General features: G+C 37.0%; 1 protein-coding gene across 10 annotated transcripts in view; it reads left to right on the top strand.

Moving 5' to 3' along the window:
• N4BP2 (NEDD4 binding protein 2) overlaps nucleotides 1-26,247 on the top strand; it is a 106,273-nt gene that overhangs the window by 7,376 nt on the left and 72,650 nt on the right. For 3 of the 10 annotated variants that reach the window (XM_049886926.1, XM_049886928.1, XM_049886935.1), the window contains 4 exons: nucleotides 21-177; nucleotides 5,101-5,200; nucleotides 19,334-19,678; nucleotides 23,789-24,947. In XM_049886926.1, the coding sequence (XP_049742883.1) occupies nucleotides 19,450-19,678; nucleotides 23,789-24,947 (1,388 nt within the window). In that variant the 5' untranslated portion in view covers nucleotides 21-177; nucleotides 5,101-5,200; nucleotides 19,334-19,449. Of the gene's footprint in view, nucleotides 1-20; nucleotides 178-5,100; nucleotides 5,201-7,250; nucleotides 7,343-10,491; nucleotides 10,600-19,333; nucleotides 19,679-23,788; nucleotides 24,948-26,247 lie in introns of all 10 variants that reach the window. The other 7 variants (XM_049886929.1, XM_049886930.1, XM_049886927.1 and 4 more) reach the window with 7 other exon arrangements.

The following is a 26,247-nucleotide window of genomic DNA, read 5'->3' as shown; positions in this document are numbered from 1 at the left end:
CTTCATTTCTCCTACTGCAGATAAGCTTCTTCACACGGTTGGATGTGGTTCTTAGCAACACAATCTGATCTCCTTTGAGCCTCGTGTCAGAGGCTGAGATCGATTTGGTCTCATGCCCATCCTTCTACCAATTCCTGCCGCTGAGGGGATGAGGTACGATGATTAGTTCTACCTAAGGTATGATGTGCTTACTTTTATGGCCAGGGGTTTATTAGCAGAAAACAGACTTATGGTGGAGTGGTGGGAGAGTTGGGGAGGAGAAGAAGGTGTGCTGGGCAGATGCAAAGAGTATCTAGTATAATTTTTTTTTTATTATTTATTTTTATTGTTGAGAGTTTATACAGCAGAAAATACATCAACAATTTCTGCATGTACAGCTCAGTGATATTAATAACATTCTTCAAGTTGTGCAGCTGTTCTCGCTGTCCTTTTCCGAATTGTTCCTCTCCCACTAACATGAACTCACTGCCCCATAAGTTTCCTATCTAATCTTTCTAGTTGCTCTTGTCAATTTGGTCCCATATAGATAGATGTTAAAAGAGCACAGTGCTCAAGGCAGACATTCTTCACTGGTTAAGCTAAACTATTGTTTGTTTTAAGAAGACTTCATCTAATATAATTCCTAACCACCTTCTGATAGGAATTCATTTTCCTAGGTACTTTTATTTGTGGGAAAGAGATGCACCTGACTATTCCAGGAGCTAAAAAGGCAAGTCCAATGTTTTAAAGAACTTTAATTGGCTTTTTGATTTGTGCTTTCGTATGACATTCATTGAGCTTTTTTTTTTAATTGTGCTTTCAGTGAAAATTTATAATTCACATCAGTTTCTTACAAAAACTTATACACACATTGTTCTGTGACCCTAGTTGCTCTCCCTATAATGTGACAGCACACTCCTCCTCTCTATCCTTTATTTCCCATGGCCATTCAGTCAGCTCCTGTCTCCCTCTGCCTTCTCATCTTCCCTCCAGACAGGAGCTGCCCACATAATCTCATGTGTCTATTTGAGCTAAGAAGCACACTCCTCACCAGTATCATTTTATGTATTACAGCCCAGACTAATATTTGTCTGAAGAGTTGGCTTCAGTCATGACTTTAGTTGTAGGCTAACAGAGAGTCCAGGGGCCATGTCCTCTGGGGTCCCTCCAGTCTCAGATAATTAAGTCTGGTCTTTTTACTCGAATTTGAGATCTGCATTCTACTTTACTCCTGTTCCATCAGGGATTCTCTATTGTGTTTCCTGTCAGGGCAGTCATTAGTGGTAGCCAGGAACTATGTTGAGCTCTTGTGTACTAAATAAGACATACCTGCAAGATACTTACAGTCTAGTAGTTTAAACAATAAGTACAATTAAGTTTTAAGCTGCTAAGAATGAGATTTGCCTAAGGTGTAGTGTCTAAATCAGAGTTTGGAATTATGGAAAACTTTACGAAAGGAAACTAATTGAGACAAGAAGCATGGGTTGGGTGGAAGTTGGGTAGAGGGGCTTCTGGGGAAAGCAGGTGTGAGGTGTGGAGATGTGAAATAGCTGCCTTGTGTGGGAAACAATAATTAGATACAGGTGTAGTAGAGAGTGTCTAAGGAGGAATGGGGGAAGAGGAGGCTGGGGGTAAGTACGGATATAGATTAGAGAGCTTCTTGGGTGCTTTTCCGAGGAGCTTGCACTTGATCTTGAAAACTGTAGAGTGTCATTGAAGAATTTTAAGGCGGATGTATCAGGCTTGAAGTGCCCATGGAATATGCACGTGAAAATGTTTGTCAGGCAGTTAGCTATATTAAAGTTTTGAGAGAAAGTTCTTGGCTAGATGACAGTTATAAAGTACTGAAGCCCTGGGTTTGGCTGGGCCCAGAAAAAACTTGTAAAGTGAAGTAGAAGGTGGGCTAGAACCCCAGGGAGCTGAAAAGAAGGAATCCATGAATGCTGACAAGGAGCAGGCAGAAAAGGAGCAGATGTGGGGAATAGTAGCCAGATTATATAGGGTTAAGGAGTCAACAGGAAGTAGGAAGCAAAAAGAATGAATGTAAACAATGAACGTAGCTACTCTTTTAAGAAACTGAACTGTATAGGAAATACTAGGAGTTTGGTTAGACTGAGTTAGGAATTGCCCTGATCATTATCAGTTCGGGGGACATTGAGAAAATCAAATTTCTAGTCAGTTTTTCCAGTGCAGGAATTTGAACTTTTTAGAATTAAAAAAAAATTACTGTGGTAAGTATATATAATGTAAAATTTGCCATTTTAATCATTTTTAAGTGTACAACTCTGGCATTAATTACATTCACAATGTTGTGCAGCCTTCACCACCATCTAATTCCAAAACTTTTTCATCATTCCAAAGAGAGATGCTGTACTCATTAAGTAAAACTCCTTATTTCTGCCTTTCCCCAGCCCCGGATAACTCCCAGTCTGCTGCTTGTCTCTGAATTTGCCTATTAGACATACAAGTGGAGCCATACAATATTTTTTCTTCTGTGTCTGACTTACTTCACTTAACAAAATGTTTTCAGGGTTCATCCATGTTGTACCATATATCAGAACTTCATTTTTCTTTATGGGTAATACTCCATTGTATTTATGTACCACATTTTGTCGTCCATTCGTGTTTTGATGGACACTTGGGTTGTTTCTACCTTTTGGCTCTTGTGAATAATGCTGCTGTCAACATGCTTTCAGGTCTTTTGATGTATATCTAGGAGTGGATCGCTGGGTCATATGGTAATTCTATGTTTGGTTTTTTGAGGAACTGCCAAACTTTTCCACAGTGGCTACATCATTTTATATTCCCTCCAGCAGTGGATGAGGATTCCAGTTTCTCCACATCCCTCGCCAGCACTTGGTGTTTTTTGTTTTGGAGTCTCTGGGTGGTACAAATGGTTAACGTACTGGGCTGCTAACAGAAAGGCTAGAGATTTGAGTCTACCCAGAGACACCTTGGAATAAAGGCCTGGTGATCTCCTTCTGAAAAATCAGCCATTGAATACCTGTGGAGCACAGTTCTACTCTGGTACACCTGGGGTCGCCATGAGTCAGAGTCCATTCAAGGGCAACTGGTAATGGTAGTAGGTGTGAAGTGGTATCACATTGTGATTAAAATTAGAACTTTTAAAGACAGGAAAGAGGGGATGGAGACATTTTTGATGAGTAGTGGTTGGTGGGCAAGAAATGGTTGTATAAGAGGAAGTAGATGTGATACATGTACTATCAGTCGTGTTAGAGAGTACAGAGTACCTAGTAAAGTATTTTGTATGTACTTCCTGAAGCTATAGAAAGATCCAGTAAAGCTGTTTTGTCCAGGGACTCAGTTGATTATTGATTGTATAGTTGACAGTTGTAGTAGTTAATAGTATAATTGATTGTGTAGTTGTAATTAAGTTTAGTTCACTTCTCAGTCTATTTCTGATTATCTTTTTGTTCTGACTCCATCTATTGAGTGAACGTTCTCTTTCGCTGCTAAATCACCTTCTCTTAATTTTTATGCTCTTAAAATGCCCTTTTTTTCTTTCCCTTCTTTTACACCATAATTAAAATTTTCTTATTCTTCCCAGTACACACAGGGACAGATAATGTGTATATAACCTTTAAGATATGAAATGTGCCATTCTTTATGAAAACTTGACATATTTGAATTAGAAATTTTAAATTAAGCATTGATATTTGAATTACGAGGGGATTTTCTGCTTTATAGAGAGATTGTTATAGTGAATTGAGCATGGTTTTATTTAGTCATTTTAGAAGTAAACGAATTTGCTTGAATCATAATGTTTTTAGCTGCCATTGAGTTGATTTTCAGCTTATAGCAACCCCATAGCATGATATATTTTAAAAACTTTTATAAGGAAAATGTTTAGATAAATAGAAAAGTAGGATAATACATTTAACCCAGATTCAGAACTCATTGCTTTCTAGATTCAATAATTGTTAACGTTTTGCTGTACTTGCTTTATATATATTTGTATAGCAGTACCTGGGTGGCACATGGTTAAGCATTGAACTATTAATTGAAAGGTTGGTAGTTCAAACCCACCCAGAGGTGCCTCCAAAGTGAGGCCTGGCAACCTGTGTCTGAAAGGTCACAGCCTTGAAAACCCTATGGAGCAGTTGTACCTTGCACACCTGGGGTCACCATGAGTTGGAATCGACTTGAAGGCAATTAACAGCAATATAATATTCATACCATATTCGAATTTCCCTGATTGTTCCAAAAGCATCTTTTATTGCTTTTTTTATATACCAGGTTCCAATCAAGTCACTGCATTTGACTGTTACTGCTTCCGTTTTTTAAGCTACAAAACCGTTTCTTTTATCCATCCTTCTGCCCCCATGATACTGACTTCCTTGTTCTTTTGAGAATGTCCCATGTTTTGTATTGCTGATTGTTTCCTTGAGGTGTAGTATCTATCTGCCATGTTTCTTATAAACTGGAAGTTAGATCTAAAGGTGTGATTAAATTCAGGTTAGACATTTTTGAAAGAGTACTTCATTTAGTAATGCTGTGTACTTCATATTGGTTCATACTAAGGGACATATTGTGTCTGGTTGTCCCATTCTCGTGATGCTTCATTTGATCTCTGGGTTAAGGTGGTGATATCCTGATCATTTCACTGTAAAGTTATGTTTTTCCCTTTGTATCTAGCAAGTAATCCGTGGGATGGTACTTTGGCATCAGATAAGCTCTCCATCAGCTTTTCACCTAATGACGTTAGCATCCATGAATGATTCTTGATGATGAATCAGCTATTTAGTTAAGGGTTTACAGAATGGTAATTATTTTTTAGTTCTATTTCAGTAGCTAGCCTTCTTCTTTAAAGAAAAGGTTTTCCTCATCAACTAGGGCTGTTTTGTTGAAATAGTGTTCTACGTAAAAGGCAGAGTAAATGCTTAGTTCTTTCTCTTTATTCAGCCATTTTCAGAGAGTCACCTCCAATGGTGGCAAATGAGGTCTTTTCCTTTTTTTTGGTTAGTGGCTTTCTTTTTAGAATATCATAATGTACATATATTTTTATTATAAATCTTGTGTATTTTTTGGACTTCATTTGATTTTATTTAAGGATAATAGCTTGATAAAATTTGTCATAGATATACTTTTTTTTTCTTTTAGTAAGGAGACGTTATGTTGGATAGCAGGAAGAGCTATAGAGTTTGCAGCTATCACCTGTGATCTGTTTAGCACGTTGATAGCTGTCAGTGCCAGATAGAAGGTAAGTATTATTAAAGTCCTAGAGTATGAATACTTTAAACATAGATTTTCAAGTTTTTATTTATATATATAAGTGATTTAAAAAAAAAATCTCTCGTGGGCCGGGCAACTTAGATAAATTTTATTACTAGAGTCTGTTAAAGAGCTTGTGGGGGTATAAAGCATGTTGATGCAGAGAGCCTAAAGAACTCTGTTATAGACCTGTTTTTTCCATTTGATTCTTGCTTTGTTTCTCTACTTGTAAAATGCCATTTCCTGCTTCTTTATATTTTATATGTTGTTGGCCATCCTTAAATATTGTATCCCTATTTTTTTATTTTATGTATGGGCCTGTGCTGGGTCCCAGAGAGGGAGTATATGTCACAATCATGTTCTCAAGGAACATGACCAATTGGAGAGATAAACACATATAGATGAAAATATAAGTCAGTAAAACTAACAATGTGAGCCTCTAATGTAACTAAGGAGTACTAGTGCTGGCAGTAAGTAGTGAAGGATTATAGAGGAGTATGTATTCCTGCCATTCTTTGGCAACTGACTTTTACTTTTAACAGTATGTCTTGGAGACCTTTCTAGTTTCAACATACAAAAAAACCCCACCAAACTCATTGCTGTGGAGCAGATTCCGACTCATGGAGATGCCATGTATTACAGAGTTAGAACTGCTCCCTAAGGTTTTCTGGGGTGTAATCTTTACGGAAGTAGATTGCCAGGTCTTTCTTCCATGGTGCCACTGGGTGGGTTCAAACCGCCAAGCTTTAAGTTTGCAGTTGAGCACAGACTGTTTACACCACCTGGGGTCCTGGTTTCTGTATACAGATCCCTTATTGTTTTTAACAGCTACATAGTATTCTAGAGGGTGATTTTTTCCATAATTTATTTAACCATACTCATAATTATTATTAATATTTTCTGTGTCTCCAGTTGTCTTTATAATAGTTTTTATGATAGATGTATCTTAAGATTATCAGTTACCTTAATTTGGTTACATTTTCTATAAATACTGTGGCTTTTAGTGATACATCCTTAGCACCTTGGTGAGATTTAGGAACTACCTTCCCCTTAGCAGCAGTACACTTAAAATTGTCTTTTAGGTAACTTAATCCCTAGTAAAGATTGATTGTATTGGTTCTTGTTAGCGTCTGTTTCTGAGGGAGACGTTTTCTGATCTGCCTGGGAACATGCCATGTTTGGATGTTGGGGTCCTGTAACTTCCCTATTTTTTTTTGGAATATCTTAATTGTTTTTGGTGAAAATTTACACAGCAAATTAGATTCCCATTTAACAGTTTCTATACAAAAAAAAAAAAAATTTTTTTTTTCTATACATTGTTTATACATATTGTTCAGTGACAGTATATCAGCATTCTCATTATTTCCATTCTGGTAGTTCTCATTCCATTAATCTAGCTTCCCATCTATTGTGTTCCTGGTCAGAATGGTTGATAGCAGTAGCCTGGTACCATCTAGTTCTCCTGGTCTCAGAATAGATGAAGCCGTGGATCGTGTGGGCTATTAGTCCTGTAGACTAGTTTCTTCTTTGAGTCTTTGGTTTCCTTTTTTTTTTTCTTTTGCTTCAGGTAAGTACAGACCAATAGTTGTGTCTTAGATGGCCACTCACAAGCTTTTAAGATCCAAGACTCTACCCAGAAAACTAGGATGTATTAACAGTATCTTTATGAACTGTGTTGTGACAATTTATGAAGTTGTCCCACGAGGCTATGGTCTCAGCCTTCAAACCTAGTGAACCAATCCTGCCAGGTGTTTGGTTATATCTACAAAGTATCCATAACTGTGCCCCCTATGTGCTTTATCATATACATGAATATATATGCAGTACACATAAACATGTATATACATGTGCCTACAGATACACCTTTACATGCACACTGGTGTACTCACATGTACCTTCCCATACATACATATGCATACATATCTGCCTCTGTAACTGTGAACATATATTTTAGTTGTTACTGCTATTGTTGCAACATTGTATATGTTATAGCATTTACCAAAATTGTCCCTTATCTTGTGTTCTTGTGTACTTCTTAGTGTCATCATTTACCTTGGTTGAATTGTGCAGACTTCATGACTATTGGGTATTGCCTTTCCCATCACTAAAAATAACAAGTGTCTACTATCTAGTAAGTGATTCCTTCTTCCTCTCCCATCTCTGGTAACCACTAAAGACCATTGCTTTCTATATCTGTATCTATTCTTGTCTTTTTATAAAAGTGAGACTGTGCAATATTTGTCCTATTGTGATTGACTTATTTCACTCAACATAATGTCCTCTACATTCATCCATGTTATAAAATGTTTCAAGAACTCATCATTATTATTTATAGCTGTGTAGTATTCCATTGTATGTACCACAGTTTGTTTATCCATTCATTCACTGATGGACACTTAGATCGTTTCCATCTTTTTACTATTGTGAATAATGCTGCAGTGAACATAGACATGCATACGTCTGTGTTAGTGCTAGTAGATTTCTAGGGTACGCTCTATTTTTAAGCAAATAATGCGTGGCTTCTATATTATTTTGCCAACTGCTCTCTCCCCCCGTGAGGTATTTTTGTAAGAGGCGCTATGCCATTTTTTTTTTACATGTTGCTGTAAAAAAATTAGCATAGCACACTTAATGAAAATAACCTCGTGGAGGAGGGAGCGGCTGGCAAACAAATGTAGAAGGCACACATTATTTGTGTAAAAATACGATATAACTAGGAGTGGGATTGCTGTATCGTAGGGTATTTCTATTTCTAACTTTTTGAGGAAGTGCCATAACGTTTTCCTTAGTGGTCATACCATTTTACAATCCCACCAGCAGTGTAAAAGAGTTTGAATCTCCGTATAACCTTCCCAGCATTTGTTGTTTTCTCTTTTTGTGATCAGTGCTGTTTTTTTAGGGGTGAGATGGTATCTCATTGTGGTTTTGATTTGCACTTCTCTGATGGCTAATGATAGTAAGCGTCTTTTCATGTGTTAGTTGGCCCCCTGAATGTCTTCTTTGTCTGTTCATTTCCTTTGCCCATTTTTTGATTGGATTATTTGTCTTTTTGTTGTTCAGTTGTTGAAGTTTTCTATGTATTTTAGAGATTAGACCCTTATTAGCTATGTCATTAGCAAAGATTTTTTTCCCAGTCTGTAGGTTTTCTTTTTACTCTTTTGATGAGCATATGTATTTAATTTTTAGGAGATTCCAGTTAACTAATTTGTTTTCTGTTGTTCATGCATTTGTAGTTCTGTTTGGTAGTCTATTTCTGAAAAACATTAGGTCCCATAATTTTGTTCCCATGTTATCTTCCAGGAACTTTATAGTTTTAGCTTTAACATTTAGGTCTTTGATCCATTTTGCGTTAGTTTTTGTGTATGGTGTGAAGTATGGATCCTGCTTATTTCTCTAGAAATGAATATCCAGCTTTGCCAGTACCATTTGTTAAAGAGACTGTTTTTCCCCCATTGAATGGACTTTGAACTCTTGTTGAAAATCAGCAGTCTGTAGATGAATGGATTTATTTCTGAGTTCTCAGTTCTCTTTCACTGGTGTATGTGTTGGTCATTGAACCAGTACCAGGCTGTTTTGATTATTGTGGCTGTACAGTATATTTTGAGATTGGGAAGTGCGAGGCCTCCTACTTCGTTTTTCTTCTTCAATATTGCTTTGAGTATTTGGGATCTCTTTCCTTTCCACATAAAATTGGTGATTAGTTTTTCCATTTCATTAAAGAATGTTGTTGAGATTTGGATCGAGATTGCATTGTATCTATAGATTGCTTTGGACAGTATTGACATTTTTACAATGTTAAGACTTCCAGTCCATGAGCATGGAATGTTCTTCATTTCTGTAGGTTTCTTGCAGTAGTCCTCTATAGTTTTCACTGTACATGTCTTTTACATCCCTGATTAGGGTGGTGTAGTGGTAAAGAGCTTGGCTGCTAACTAAAAAAGGTCAGTAGTTTGAATCCACCAGCTGCTCCTTGGAAACCCTACGGGGCAATTCTACTCCGTCCTGTAGGGTTGCTACGAGTGGAATTGACTTGATGGCAGTGGGTTTTTTGTGTAGGTTTATTCTTTTGGGGGCTATTGTAAATGATACTGTTTTCTTGATTTCCATTTTGGAGTTCTCCTTGTTAGTGTAAAGGAACCCAACTGATTTTTGCATGTTGATCTTAAACTCTGCCACTTTGCTGAGTCCTTTTATTAAATCCAGTGGCTTTCTTGTGGAATCTCTGGGATTTTCTGTGTGTAGGATCACGTGGTCTGTGAATAAAGATAGTTCTATTTCTTCCTTTCCAATTTGGATATTCTTTATTTCCCTTTCTTGCCTTATTGCTCTGGCTAGGACCTCCAGTACAATATTGAACAAACGTGGTGATAATGGGCATCCTTGTCTCGTTCCCATTCTCAAAGTGAAGGCTCTCAGTCTTTATCTGTTGAGCATAATATTGGCTCTTGATTGTGCATACGTGCCCTTAATATTATGTTGAGGAATTTCCCTTGTATTCCTATTTTGCTAAGAGTTTTTATCAGGAAAGGATGTTGAATTTTCCCTATATATTCTTTATAGAGAGATTTTTTTTGTTTGATATTTCTTCCTTTTTTGATGAATTTAAAGAGCTGAAGTGTTTTTATTATTGAGATATTACTATTTGGTTGTTAGTATCAATTTTTTTAGGCCTTTTCCTTGGTAGATGATATTGAGTAGTTAAGGGACTATCTTTCTTAGTTGTTAAAGGAATTTATTATTTTCTGGATTTTTTTTTTCATTAAGGTAAGCTATTTAAAATTACTAATCCTTATGATATAGTCATAGTGACTTTGAGTCAGAATCGACTTGATGGCAACGGGTTTTATAATATACTGCGTATAACAGATCTAATTATAGAACGATATGAGGTATTTTTATAGTGTTATATGTTGATGTGGTTTTCAATTGGAAGGGTTTGAACTGCTTATTATCTGTATATCTGCTTTTAATGGCAGTGCTGACCATCACCATACCATTGCTCATTCTACTACTATTGATAGATTTTATGGTTACCCTGGATTTTTGTTTTTTTAATGCTTTAAAGAATCTATGTCCTTGTCTGTTAAAAAAAAGTGAAATTTATAAGATCTACTTTTCATTCTGATATATTTTGGTGATAATCAATCACCTAGTATTTACTGACTGTATTCTCTGTCAGGTTAAGTTGAATCATAGAGGTAGAAGGTCTTGGAAAATGTATATGTGAAATTTATATTCATAGTATTATTATTAATGAAAATTTATATTATTTATTTTTAGGTTCTTGATTTGAGCCAGTCCTTGCACATTTATCACTAATATATCAAACCCTACGTGCCTATCCTTATTTCCCATAGCCCTTCAGAATACCTTCTCTATTAAGGTCAGGTATGTATCTGAAGAAACTATTCGAATACGTTTAAACTAGCATATTAGTAAGGTTTGCATTACAGAAAAGGAGCCCTGGTGGTGCAGTGGTTAGCTCGGCTGCTAACCAAAAGGTCAGCAGTTCAAATCCACCAGCTAGTCCTTGGAAACCCTATGGGGCAGTACTGTACTGTCCTGTAGGGTCTGTATGAGTTAGAATTGACTTGATGGCAACGGGTTTTTTTTTTAACAGAAAAAGGAAAATGTATAAGATCAGGTGATAAAAGAGTTAAACATGAGCATCACTTATAGGGGAAAAAGGGAGATTGAAATAAGTTAGATATACAAAGTAAAACTTATAATGGGGAGATAGTATTAGCTATGTATTTTTTTTGCGGGGGGGGGGATCCTGGTGGGGCAGTGTTGGAGCCCTGGTGGCGCAGTGTTAAAGAGCTTGGCGGCTAACCAAAAAGGTCAGCAGTTCAATCCACCAGCTGCTCATTGGAAAGCCCATGGTGCGGTTCTACTCTGTCCTTTAGGGTTGCTTGCTGTGAGCTGGAGTCAACTCAATGGCAACAGGGCAAGGTTTTTGTTTTTTTTTTTTAATTTTATTGTGCTTTAACCGAAAGTTTACAAATCAAGTCAGTCTGTCACATATAAACTTATATGCACCTTACTACGTACTCCCGTTTACTCTCCCTCTAATGAGTCAACCCGCTCCCTCCTTCCAATCTCTCCTTTCGTGACCGTTCTGCCAGTTTCTAACCCTCTCTACCCTCCCATCTCCCCTCCAGACAGGATATGCCAACACAGTCTCAAGTGTCCACCTGATACAAGTAGCTCACTCTTCATCAGCATCTCTCTCCAACCCATTGTCCAGTCCCTTCCATGTCTGATGAGTTGTCTTCAGGAATGGTTCCTGTCCTGGGCCAAAAGAAGGTTTGGGGACTATGACTGCTGAGATTCTTCTAGTCTCAGTCAGATCATTAAGTCTGGTCTTTTTATGAAAATTTGGTGTCTGCATCCCACTGATCTCCTGCTCCCTCAGGGTTTCTCTGTTGTGCTCCCTGTCAGGGCAGTCATCGGTTGTGGCCGGGCACCATCTGGTTGTTCTGGTCTCAGGATGATGTAAATCTCTAGTTCATGTGGCCCTTTCTGTCTCTTGGGCTCACAGTTATCGTGTGACCTTGGTGTTCTTCATTGTCCTTTGATCCAGGTGGGTTGAGACCAATTGATGCATCTTAGATGGCCCCTTGTTGGCATTTAAGACCCAAGACGCCACACTTCAAGGTGCGATGCAGAATGTTTTCATAATAGAATTTATTTTGCCAACTGACTTAGAAGTCCAGGGCAAGGGTTTTATGTATGGTTTTATACATCAGAATTTCTTCACTGTGTTAAATATTACTTGTATACTCAAACTACCTATATGTTTAGATCTTTTTCTGTACAGGTGGATACAATGAAAGAAGGTGAAAGTGATATATATATAGCCTGCACGTTGGAGGAAGTAGAGAGTGAGGTCTAAGATTCAGCTTTAATTGATAATAGTATTGCTATTTTTTTCTCTGATTATGAAAAAAAGGTAGTATTTATAGGTCATTTGGAAAATACAAAGTCGTATATAAAAATTTAAGTCATTATTCTACTATATAGAAATCTCCTTTCCAGTCTGATATTGCAGTCTAATATTTTCACCTAATTTAATCAAGTCCCATTGAGGTGTTACATATAGATTATTTTTAGTTTTGTGTCTTGCTTTCTTTTCTAACATTGCCTTAAAAAATTGTAATTAAATATTATTCAAAATTCAGTCTTGAATTGCTGTTTAAATCTCCATCTTAAGGATCTAAAGAGGTATTCTACTTAGTGGAGTCTAACAAACCTGGGCTTAAATCCCAGTTTTGCTACGCAAAACTGTACGTCAGCCTTAAGCCTGATACTTACCTTTTCTAGACCTTAATTTCTTTATCTGTAAAATAGGCATACTGATACCTGTTGTTTTAAGAATTAAATGAAATCATGATTTTAGCACTTATGTTAAGTATTTAATAAATTGTACTTCCAGAAATTATTTTATCATTCCTTCTTTGATAAATGCTTTGTTGTTTTCAGTTTTTCCCTTGTTAGAAATAATTGTCTTTTGAGCATTTTTGTATAAATATTTATGTAAATCTGTGATTGTATTATGATTAAGTTCTGGAAGTAATCTAAATAGTAATATATGTAATCTAAGTTCTTTTGATACATAGTCCTGGTTGCTTTCCAGAAAGGTTATGCCCATTTATACTCATCACAGTATGTAAGAATTCCTTTTTTTGCCATAACTTTGCCAACAGTGGCTATTATTATTTTTTAAATCATATTTTTTGTTTAAGAGGCAATGTAACAATATTCTCTCTTAATTCCATTTATTGATAGTGAGGTTAAACATTTTTTATGTTTATTAAGTGTTTCTTCTTAAAATTCTGTTCCTGTGTGTGCCTGTTCTGGGTTCTTGTTTGCCCACCTTAACCCATCATTCATTCAGCTGAAATTATTGAGTATACTATAATAAGTATACTATTAGCTGTAGGTATTTTAAAAGATGCTCTTTATCAAGTTGAGAAAGTTCCCCTCTGTATTTATTTTCCTGAGTTTTTATAATAAATGGGTGTTGAATTTTGTCAGATGTTTTTTCTGCATTGATTGATATGCCCATATGATTTAACCCTTTAATATGGTAAGTTACGTTGATTTTGGAATATTGAACCAATCTTATATCACTGGAATAAGCACCGCTTGATCATGGTGTAAAATTCTTTTTGCATATTGCTGAATTCTGTTTCCCTTTATTAAGGGTTTTTGTGCTGTATTCATGAGGGATATTGGTCTGTAACTTTCTTCTTTCGTACTGTCTTTGTCTGGATAATACTAACTTCATAAAATGAATTGAGAAGTATTCCCCCTTTATATATTTTCTGAAAAGATTGTATAGAATAATGTTAATTTTTGTGAAAATATTAGGTAGAATTCTCTAGAGAAACCATCTGTGCATAGGGTTTTTTTTTTTTGAGCTTTAAAATTATGAATTCAGTTTCCTTAAAAATTATAGGGTTATTATTTGTTTCATATTGGGCGAGTTGTGATAGTTTGTGGTCTTTGACAAATTGGTCCATTTCATCTAAGTTGTCAAATTTTTTGCCTGTATAGTTGTTTGAAAAAACTTGTTGCTGCTGGGTCGATTGTGACTCATGGTGGCTCCATGTGTGTCAGAGCAGAACTGTACTCTGTAGGGTTTTTAATGACTGACTTTTCTGGAAGTAGATCTCCAGGCCTTTCTTCTAAGATGCCTTTGGGTGGACTTGAACCTCCAGCCTTTTAGTTAGCAGCTGAGCATTTTAGCCATTTTTACCACCCTGTTTCTTCAGTTGTTTTGTAGTATTACAATTTTTTGTTGCCTCTAAGAATATCCCCTGTTCCATCTTGATATTGGTTATTTGTGCCTTCTTGATTTTTTTTCTTTGCCATTCTTGCTGGAAGTTTGTCAATTTTATTAATTTTTTTTTTCAAAGAATCAGCTCTATGTTTCATTGATTTTTCTCCATTTTTAATTTAATTAATTTCTGCTCTTTATTATTTCCTTCCTTCCTAGCTTTGGGTTTATTTTGCTCCTTTTCTGGATTCTTGAGGTAGGCGCTCAAATGGTTGATTTGAGACTTTCCCTCTTTTCTGATGTATGCAATTAATTCTGTAAATTTTCCTGTCATTGCTTAGCGTGTCTTACACATTTTGATATGGGCTGTTTTCCTTTTCACGTTCAACATATTTTTTAATTTTCCTTGAGACCTCCTTTTTGACTCTTGGCTTATTTAGAAGTATGTTGTTTAGTTTCCAAATGTTTGGAGATTTTCCTGTTATCATTCTGTTATTGATTTTTATTTTGATTGCACCACCGTCTGAGAACATACTCTGTATGATTTTGACTGTTTTAAATTGGCTGAGGTTTGTTTTATGGCCCAGGATATGATCTGTCTTGGTATATGTTCTGTGGGTACTTCAAAAGAATATGTATTCTATTATTGGATGGAGTGTTCTATAAATGCCTATTCCAAAAAAGCCAAGTCCATTGCCATCGAGTCAATTCTGACTCATAGCGACCCTGTAAAAGAGTATAACTGCTGCATAGGGTTTCCAAGGCTGTAACCTTTATGGAGGCAGACTGTTGCATCTTTCTTCCGCAGAGAAGCTGGCGGATTTGAACCACTGACCTTTCAGTTAGCAGCTGAGCACTTAACCACTGTGCCAATATTAGATCCTCTTAAATGATGTTGTTGTTAGGTGCCATCGAATCGGTTCTGACTCATGGCGACCCTGTGTACCAGGACAAAACATTGGCCAGTCCCGTGCCATCCTCACAATCATTGTTATGCTTGAGCCCATTGTTGCAGCCATTGTGTCAGTCCATCTTGTTGAGGGTCTTCCTCCTTTTTGCTGGCCCTCTGTTTTACCAAGCATGATGTCCTTCTCCAGGGACTGATCCCTCCTGATGATGCGCCCAACGTGTATAAGACTAGTCTTGCCATCCTTGCTTCACAGAAGCATTCTGGTTGTTCTTCTTCAGAGACAGATTTGTTTGTTGTTTTGGTAGTCCGTAGTATATTCAGTATTCTTCACCAACAGCACAAGTCAAAGGCATCAGTTCTTTATCAGTCTTCCTTATTCATTGTCCAGCTTTCCCATGCATGTGAGGCGATTGAAAACACCCTGGCTTGGGGGCAGGCGCACCTTAGTTGTCAGGATGACATCTTTGCTTTTCAACACTTGAAAGAGGTCTTTTATAGCTGATTTGCCTGATGGAGTGGGTCTTTGGATTTCTTGACTGGTGTAAAATGAAACCCTTGACAACTTCAATCTTTTCTCTGTTTATTGTGGTGTTGCTTATTGGTCCAGTTGTGAGAATTTTTGTTTTCTTTATGTTGAGGTGTAAACCATACTGAAGGCTGTGATCTTTCAACTTCATCAGTAAGTACTTCAAGTCTTCTTCACTTTAAATAAGCAAGGTTGTGTCATATGCATAACACAGGTCGTTAATGGGTCTTCCTCCAATCCTGATGCTGTGTTCTTCTTCATATAGTCCATCTTCTTGGATTATTTGCTCACCATTCAGATTGAATAGATATGGTGAAGGGATACAACCCTGACAGACACCTTTCCTGACTTTAAACCACGTAGTATCCACTTGTTCTGTTCAAACGACTGCCTCTTGGTCTATGTATAGGTTCCTCACGGGCACCATTAAATTTCTGGAAATCCCATTCTTCGCAATATTACCATAATTTGTTATGACCCACACAGTTAAGTGCCTTTGCATAGTCAATAAAACACAGGTAAACAAACATCTTTCCAATATTCTCTGTTTTCAGCCAGGATCCATCTGACATCAGCAACGATATCCCTTGTTCCACGTCCTCTTCTAAATCTGGCTTGAACTTCAGGCAGTACCCTGTTGATATACTGCCGCAGCTGCCTTTGAATGATCTTCAGCAAAATTTTACTTGAGTATGATATTAATGATACTGTTCGATAATTTCCAGCATTTGGTTGGATCACCTTTCTTGGGAATAGGAGTAAATCCAGATTTCTTCCTGTCGGTTGACCAGGTAGCTGTCTTCCAAATTTCTTAGCATAGATGAATGAGCGCTTCCAGCGTTGCTTCCATTTGTTGAAACATCTCAGTTGGTATTCCATCAATTCCTGGAACCTTGTTTTTTGCCAATACCTTCAGTGTAGCTTGGACTCCTTACTTCAGTACCATCGGTTTCTGATCATATGCTACCTCTGGAAATGGTCGAATGTTGACAAATTCTTTTTGGTACAGTGACTCTTTGTTAAATGATGGTGGTATCGAATTCTGTATCCTTGCTGATTTATTGTCTTGTTGTCCTATCAATTGTTGGGAGAGAAGCTTTGAAATCTCCAACTGTAATTGTGGATTTTTCTGTTTCTGCTTTCAGTTTTATCAGTTTTTGCTTAGTTAGAATGGCCTACCTATTGTGTAGCTCTGTTTGATGCAACACACCTTTAGTGTTGCTGTGTCTTCATGGTGAATTGATACTTTTACCATTATGTAATGTTCTTCTCGTCTCTGGTAATTTTCTTTGCCCTGAAATGTACTTTATCTGACCATAATATATAAAGTTTTAAATTTTATGTAATTAATTTAAATATGCACATGTGGCCTGTACAACATTGGACAGTACAATTTGAGAAGGTGGAGAGAGATGTGACAAGATAAGTTTAAAGATAAATTTTACAGTATGTTAGAAGGTGATAAGGGCACTGGGTGGTTAATAGGAAAGGGGAGATTGGCTGGAGGCAGAGGGGGATATGATTATAAACTGGGTCCCAGAAACCCAGTGCCGTCAATTCAACTCCGACTTATAAACTGGGCAGTGGGAAAGAAATCATTGAGAATGTGACACTTGAACGAAGATTTGAAGGAGATGATAGAGTTAGCAATGCAAATATCTTGGAGAAGGGTACATGAAGAGGTAGTAGGGAGGTAGGCCTTTCTAAGAACTTTGTCTTTTACTTTGAATGACATGGTTAACTGCTGGATGGTTTAGAGCAGACCCTCATTTTGTCTGACTTAATGTTGAGTAAAGATCACTCTGGAGAAATGTTGGAAATAGACTGTAGGGGGCAAGGGTGGAATCAGGGGGATCATTAGGAGGCTACTGTAGGAATACAGGTGAAAGGTGAGGTAGTCAGACCAAACGATTAGAACAGATTTGGGGGAAAAGATCAGATATTGAGTTTTGGGCATGTGAAGTTTGAAATGTCTGATAGACATATCTAAGTAGGGAAAGGAAGTAGCCTGTCTGGAGTTCTAATTCAGGTATATGAGTTCTTGCTCTTGTGTAGCTTATACTTTATGGGAATATAAACAACAAATACAATAAATAAATAATTAAAACATAGTATGTTATTTTTTTTTTTTAGAAGGTGATAAATGGTATGGAGAAAAATCAAGTAGAGAAGATGGGATAAGTGGTATTAGAGGATAGAGTTCTTGTGAAAGTTACATTTGAATAATGATAAGAAGGTAGTGAGGGGATAAATCTTATAGATACATAGGCGAAAGGTATTCAGGTAGAGGGGGAACCAAGGTGTAAATGTCCCAGGTGGAAGCATGGCTGGTGTGTTTGAAAAAGAGCAAGGTGGCGCTAAGTATGGCTTGAGTGGAGTGGGTGAAGGGTAGATACTAGGGGATGATAGTACAATGGTAACAGGCTCTGACTTTTACCCTGGATGAGATGGGAAACTAATGGATAGTTCAGCAGAAGAGAGGTATCATCTGGCCTGTAGTTTGAGTCAGTCTTGCCCCTGGTCTAAATAGACTGAAGCGGGTGAGGGTGGAGGCAGGGAGATTGATGAGGAGACTATTGCAGTAATCCAGGCAGGAGGTGCTGGTGGCTTAGTCTTGGGTGGCAGCAATGAGATGCTGAGGGGTGATCATACTCTGAGTCCACTTTGGGGCTTGCCCTGACGAAGTCAACTTACTGATTGAATGTGGGATGATAGGAGCCAAGGATTATTCCAAGATGAAAAATATGTATATATACACATATATTTTTTATTGAACTTTAGATGAAGGTTTACGGAAGAAACTAGTTTTTCATCAGACAGTACAAAAGTTGTTGTATGACATTGGTTAAAAACCCCACGACATGTCAGCACTCTCCTTTTCCGTCCTGCCTTCCAGTCCCTGCCCCAGGGCTGGTGCGTCCCTTTAGTCTTGTTTTGTTCCATGGGACTGTTCAATCTTTGGCTGAAGGGTGAACCTCTGGAGAGGTCTCATTACTGAGCTGAAAGGGTGTCCAGGGACCATACTTTCAGGGTTTCTCCAATCTCTGTCAGGCCAGCAAGTGTGGATTTTCTTTTTGAGTTATGATTTTGTTCTACATTTTTCTCCAGCTGTCTGGGACCGTCTATTGTGATGTCTGTCAGAACAGTTAGTGGTGGCAGCTGGGCACCATCTAGTTGTATTGGACTTAGTCTGGTGGAGGCCATGGTAGATGTGGCCCATTAGTCATTTGGACTAATCTTTCCCTTACGTCTTTAGTTTTTTTCATTCTTCCTTGCTGCTGAAGGGGTGAGGCCAGTGGAGTATCCTAGGTGGCTGCTCACAGGCTTTTAAGATCCCAGATGCTACTCACCAAAGTAGAATGTAGAACATATTCTTTTTAAACTCTGTTATGCCAATTGAGCTAGATGTTCCCTGAGACCATGGTCCCTATAGCCCTCAGCCCAGCAGTATTCCAAGATTTTGGACCTGAGCAGTTAGAAGGATACAGTGGCAGTTAACTGAGATGGGAAAGATTGGGAAGAGCAGGTTTGAAGGGGGTGTTCAGAAGCTCAGTTTTGGAGATGTTAAGTTTATAATACCTGTTAGATATCCAAGTGTAGGTGCTCAGTTGGAGTCATTCTAATTATGTTTATGGACATAGTTTTATGTATTTTATGAAATATTAGTATTAAAACAGTATACTCAGTGTTCTGAAAATATATTAAATTTTAACATCTTAGTTTTTGACATGTTCAATCCTGGCAAAAACCTGAATATTTTAGAGAGAGAAACTGTTTGACTGCTTTTTTGGCTTTGCTGTCAGAGTTGATGGTACTTTCTGAGTTAAATAAAGATGTCATTCCAATTTTAGGAATGGAAATCTAATTATATAGTCTGAATGTTTCTACTTGCTTTCTATTTTAGGTCCTATTACTGCTGGAGTGTACAAGATACAGAACCCTGTTTTCTTTGAGGAATGCCTTAAGTATCAAGCATCTTAAATAAGAAAAGGGAAAACATTTTAGTTTTCAAATGTCAGAATGCCAAGGAGAAGGAAAAATCTTGGGGGAAATCCATTTCGGAAGACTGCGAACTCTAAGGAAGTTGTCGTACCCGGTGTTGCTAGCCGTGAGGAGCCAACCACTACTCATCCTTCCATGTGTGGGATCCAAGTTGATCAGGACGAACTCTTCACCAGTATTTCAGAGATGTTTTCTGACCTGGACCCTGATGTAGTATATTTGATGCTTTCTGAATGTGATTTCAAAGGTGAGAAAAAGTTGAGTTTGAATACTTTGCATCTTCTATGAAGACTTCATGTACTATGCCATGACCAATAGTAATAGAGGACAATGACCTGTCTTATTTCTTTTTTGTTCATCACTTATTGCACTTCTGCTCTGGGCAGGGCACTAAGTTTGGTATCATGGGAAATATGAAGAAAAATAAAGCATTTTTTTTTTTAAAGAAATGTATAATTCTAGATGTAAGATGCATGTATAGGTATCGTATTCCATACTTTATTTCTCTTTATCTTTTCTCTAGAACAGGTTGGCACTGTTGACATTTTGGGCCAGAAAAATCTTTGTTGTGATGGTCTGTGCATTGTAGGATGTTTAGCAGCATCCCTGGCCTTTACCCACTAGGTGCCAGTAGCAACATCACCTCCCCCTAATTGTGACAGCCAAAATATCTCCAGATATTGTCATATGTCCCTGGAGGGCAAGATTGTCCCCGGTTGAGAACCACTGTCCTAGAACGTTTGGCTGCATACGGACAGAGATTTTAAAAAGTCTTTTGTTTTACTATTGTATATCCAGCCCTTAAAATAGCAAATGACCTATAGTAGGAGTGCAGTAAATACTTATTAAGTGAATAGTTATAATTAAGAGACTAAGAGCCGATTAACACTTGAGGCTAGTAGAGCATTGTGATTTCAGAAGATTGATTTTGGAGCCAAAAAACCTGGATTGGATTTCTAGCTCTGCTGCTTAACCTCTCTGGGTCTCATTTTCTTAATGAGAAAATGACAGTTAATGAGAAAAATAGTAGTATGTGGCTCATAGGCCTTTTCTTTCATGCGAATTGAGGTTTTTTGATTTTTTTGGAGTAAAGTCTTCAGTATGGTAAGCTATTAATAAATTGTGGTAAATTTTTTAAAAGTATGTTTGTAGACAGAGGGGAACTCTATCAAAGTTGACTGTATGAGTAAATTAAATGTTGATGCTTAGCTGTGATTGGCCGTGATTAGTATAAAGTTTTGGATTGGGAAGTTTTGGTAAGGTGTGATAAACTTCCAGTTTCAGTCATTTTGAGGTCCACGTAATTCTCAGAAATCATAGTGTACCAAATCTAAGAAGTGTGGCTTCAATGTTTAATCTTTATTTTCTAATTTTGATCATTTAAAAATTTTTTGTTGCTTATACTGTTGTGTATACACTAACATTAAAAAAAAAAAACCCACTGCCGTTGAGTCGATTCTGACTCATAGCGATTGTGTAGGACAAAAGTAGAACTGCACCACAGAGTTGCCAAGGAGCGCTGGAAACTGCGGATTTGAACTGCCAACCTCTTGGTTAGCAGCCGTAGCACTTAACCACTATGCCCCCAGGGTTTCCATACATAGCAGCGGGAAATTATATAAGAAAAATATATTACCCTCATATCCTAATTAAAAAATAGTCCCCCCGATCTTATCTAGACCATGTTCATATATACTTGAAATTTTGTGTTTGAATAACAGCATTGATGAAATTTTTATTTTGTTTTTTTTACTTAACCTAGCAATACAGCATTTTTTCAGTGTTGCTGCAATATCTATTTTTAACAGTTTTCTAATACTGTACTGAGTTGTATGTTCTAATTTATTTGACTGTATATAAGTTTTCCACGAATGATTAATATTGCAAAGAATTTCTTGTTGGAATACCTTTTTCCTTCTCAGTCCCAGAGTTTCAGTCTCTTGGGTCAGAGCGTAAGAACGGTTTTAGCTTCTTGGAACCATACTGCTAAATTGCCTACCAAAGAGGTATGCCAATTTGTAATACCATTGGCACTGTATAAGTATAGCAGTTTCACCACAGCCTTTTCAGCGTTGCGAAGTATTATTTTTAAGATTTTAATAGGAGTAAAGTTGCACCCTTTCTTAATTTGCGTTTTTTTTTTTTTTTATAAAGAGGAGCTTTAAATATTTTTGTACATACTTGTTCATTAGTTCATATATACATTATTTATTTATTTTGGTTGTTTTTCTATTATGGTTTTAATATATTCCAAAAACCTGTTTAAGAACTTTCTGCAATATGGAGCTGTATCTTGATCCTTTTTCTTACTTTAACTTAGTGTTGTTTTTCAGTATGTACATGTTATTCGGTTGAGCTCTTTTGTGATTTTCTAAATCATGTAGATTTTCTCATAGACATGTTTCATATTAGCTTTTATTTTTTCCATTTTTAGGACTTCCACCCTTTGCAGTATTACTATTATCTCCTAACTAGCTTTTGTTTTTCTTCTTAAGGGAACATTAATCGGGTGCTTAGTAAGTGCCAGGCCTTATGCATAACACTTTTTCATGGATTATTTTAATTCTCACAACAACCTATTGAGATAGGTACTTTTGCTACCCGCTATTACAAATGAGAAAATTGAGGCTTAGGGAGGTTAGATAGCTTGTTTAAAGTGTTATAGCCAGCAAGGGGGGAAACTAGTATGTTCTGACTCCATACCCAGAGCTGCTGCCTACTGTGCTGTGCTTTTTCCAGATTTAGCTTCCTTAAAACAAAGTGAGACAATTAAACAAAAAATTCAAATTTCAAATGCTTAAAATTTCTAATGGCTCCCCATTTGTGTCATAACATAAAGAGCTCAGCATTAGAGTCAGATACACCAGTCCTAGCTCTGTGTGACTTGGGGCAAGTTAGTATACTCTTTGAACTTCATTTTCTTCATCTATTTGATAGGGTTAATATACTTCATAATATTATTTGATGATTCAGTGAGGTGATATGCATAAAGCTTCTAGCCCAGGGCTTGGTACGTAGGTGCTGTGGCTCATAGGTTCTCCTCAGATTTCTTTAGGAAATAAAATGGATATTCCTTAACATGACGTACAGGACCCTCCCCTTTTCCACCCAGTCTCCCATTCCATTTTTAGCTTCTTCTGTCATCCACCTTACCATCATGTGTCCACACTCCAACTAACTTCTCTTATTAGAACTTGCTGTTTGGTGTCATGACTGGCTTTGCTTTTTCTTCTGGGTCTGGCAAAATTCTTTTTAATCTTCAATCCCAGTTCACCTGTCACCTTATGAGAAATCCTTCATTACTCTCCTGTAAGCTGCTATGGCATTTTTACGTTATTAACAATGTCAACTTAATCTTTATCATATTATGTTATAATGTAATTGCCTTTAGTCTCCTCTACTAGACAGCAAAATCTCTTGAGGGTAATAAAGAGTATACCCTATTCATCTTTGAACACTTAAAGTACAGACTGTATCTGATATGTATTAAACCCAAAACCAAACCCATTGCCATTGAGTCGATTCTGACTCATAGGACAGAGTAGAACTGTCCTACAGGGTTTCCAAGGCTGTAAATCTTTATGGGAGCAGACTACCACATCATTCTCTTACAGAGAGGCTGGTGAGTTCGAACCTCTGACCTTTCAGTTAGCAGGCAAGTGCTTAACCACTGTGCCACCAGGGCTCCCCTCAGAGTCGAACTGCCCCATAGGGTTCTTTATAGAAGCATATTGCCACATCTTTCTCCCGCGGAGCAGCTGATGGGCTCAAACTGCCAACATTTCTGTCGGCAGCCAAGCACTTAACTACTGCATCACCAGGGCTTGTTGACCTGTAGTAGGTGCTCATAAATATTTTTTGTTTTACATGAAATCCGTAGCATGGACAATACTTACTAGGTGAATACTTAAAATGCTTAAATATAAATTAGGCTTCTTTGGAGAATACTTAAAATGCTTAATACTTAGAAGGAAATTAAATATTTGTTGAATAAATGGCCTGGTTTTAGGACCTTAATAAATAACCCTGTATATACAATTTTTTTTTTTTTTTTACAATAGCAGATATTTATATATTTGCTCAACAAATTTATCAAAGAATATCTATTTGATGACAGAGTTTTAGTCTAGTTTATTACTGTTGGTCTGAAAGTAACAACGTTGTGTGTTTCCATAATTCAGATCTTTTGCTAATTTACATTGGCCTTTTTTGGTATATTGGTAGAATAGTTACTTTTTAAAAAATGAGTTGAATATTTATAAATTTTTCTATATTCCACTATAATTTTACCTGGATTTTAATCAAATTTTATTTTACTGTTTTCAATACATACATATTTGTTATTGTTTTTGGACAGTTGAAAATGCCATGGATTGTCTATTAGAATTATCTGCTACTGATGCCAGGAAACAAGAATCATCTTCAAGCAGCTTACTTGCTTCTGAGAACCAAGAAACTATAGCAGGAAGTGATGTAATGGAAAAGTGTCCTGAAAAAGAGAACGAGGATTCAAAAATGTATTCTGTTTTGGACACACAGCTAACTGAAGACTTTGATTGCATCATAGAGAATGCTTTTGAGACACTGGAGCCTCCTCCTGATGGCCAAGTGTCCTCATCTTTGCCTTTGCAAGATGTTCGTAGTTTGAGTGACCGCAGTGAATGTATAAATTCGGATTCAAGTACTGTGACTTCCATTCTTTCCGTACAAAATAAGGATTTGAACAATGAAATTTTAGAGAATTCTGCCTCTACATTAAGTTCAGACTCCTTAACTTCACATTCAGTTTTGAATGAGTCCAAAAGTTTCTTAAAGGATGATACACTGACCTTGGAAGATAACTGTCCAGAAGATTGTCTTCTAAGTAGTTCTTTAAATGTAGCAAATGACTCCATCCTGGGCTTTAGCAATCTCAATCAAAGACAGGAAGAACTTTTAGAATCTGAGTGTGTTCAGACTCAGTTCTCTCAAGCCCCTGTAGACTTGGATGCCAACGAACCTCAGCCTCCTTTAAATCTTTCTGTGCAAAATCCAGAGCTTGATTTACTAGTTACAGGTGGGGATCAGAAATCTACTCCTGTCCCTAATGTGTTAGTACCTTCTGAAGGGTTCACTTTCAAGCCGTACAGACCTACTGAACTGCCACCAAAGGGTAAGGAAGTGAATTGCTGTCCAGTACTTACCCCTTTCCCTTTACTGCTGCCACCTTGTTCACCTTCACAGTTTTGGAGTCCAGTAGTTCCTGCTTTTGACCCCATTCAAGGGAGCCATGGTTTTGTAACTCCCGTTGTAACCACAGCTGCACACTGGAGACCTATCAGCTACACATTTCCATCCCCGGTTATTTCTCATACTTCACAAACCAAGGTATGGAGAAATAAAGAAGGAACAAGTGCTTATCAGATACAAGAAAGTCCCGTTTCTCAGGCTGTAAGAAAGAAGAAAACATCTTATGTTGGACTAGTTCTTGTTCTCCTCAGAGGGCTTCCAGGATCAGGAAAATCTTTTTTGGCAAGGTATGAGGTTTAATTGAGTTTGAAATGAGTAAAATGTATGAACACAGACATTTATAATAGATAGTGTGAATATAGGAGATACATTGCTTACTGGAGATGTTGGTAACCCCTAAAATACTTCCATTTACTAATTTGTTTTAACTTTGTAGCTAATAGCACTGTTTGCTTCAGACTTCGTTTTCGTCTTGGTATATTTTTGAGAGAATGAAGGAAAAAATCAAAGATGCGTCCAAGATTGTGAGCATGTGAAGTTAATAGAAATAACTTGATGTGGAAGCTATTTACTGGGAGAAGGATGACATTATAGAGGTAGAAAATCTTAACTGATTTTGAATTCGTGGAAAGGAGATTTTAAATAGAAGAATTCTACTGGTAGTTAGAAATTTGGGATTGTAGCATGTTGTTAAATATTACTTTTAGAAATGTGTAATTTGAGGGGAAAGAGTTTAGAATGAATCATCAGGAGTCAGAGAGCGTCTAATTTTCAATGAATTTGTTTGTTGCAAATACAGTACCCTCCATTTTTTTATTTCATATAGCCATCCAGGTCCCTTTTGTAATTATGGTAGGTTGTGGACAAATCCGTGGATGCCTTGGTCTGGGAGACTGGAGTCAATTTAGAGGCAGTTTTTTGTGATTTCAGGGGCACTCCTTAAAGAGTTTGTTTTCATTGTTCACCATCCCACCTTATTCTTTAAATTCCAGAAGATTAACACCTAATATATTTTATTGTCAGTTCTTCCTTTCCCTTCCTCCTTTCTTTCCTCTGTCCCTCCCATCCCACCCTCGCACTTTCCTTCCTTCCTTCTTTCTTTTTCCAAAGTTTAACTGTTTGCCCTTCTCTGTTCTCAGTTAGGCTTTTTTTTTTTTGATCTTGGATATATGTAGTGTTAGTGAATATGCATCTATACATGGAGAATGTCCTTGACAAGATCAGTTTCAGTTGTTTTTTAATATGCTTTCTTTGGATTTATCTTTCTGTAAATTTCCACATATTCTGCTCATACACTTATAAGCATATTTTCCCATAGACCTGTATTATAGTCTTTTCATTGATTAATAACAAGAATAATAATAAAACATTCAAATTTAGTATTACGAATTTACAAATCAGTCATGGTTTTACATTTTATGAAAGGGATTGAAATCACAGGTGGTACCTTAAAAGGTGATAGAGCTCTAAGTTTTGACAAACTGGGTTTGAGGGGCCTTCCAATCAGAGGCAGCTACAGTTAGAGAATGGGAAGGGAAAGAAGTGTTACAAAGTAGAAACTTGATATTTTTTGAATGAATAAGGAGA

This window comes from Elephas maximus, chromosome 5 (assembly GCF_024166365.1).
Source record: "Elephas maximus indicus isolate mEleMax1 chromosome 5, mEleMax1 primary haplotype, whole genome shotgun sequence".
Lineage (NCBI taxonomy): Eukaryota > Metazoa > Chordata > Mammalia > Proboscidea > Elephantidae > Elephas > Elephas maximus.
This window is presented reverse-complemented; position numbering and strand designations above follow the sequence as displayed.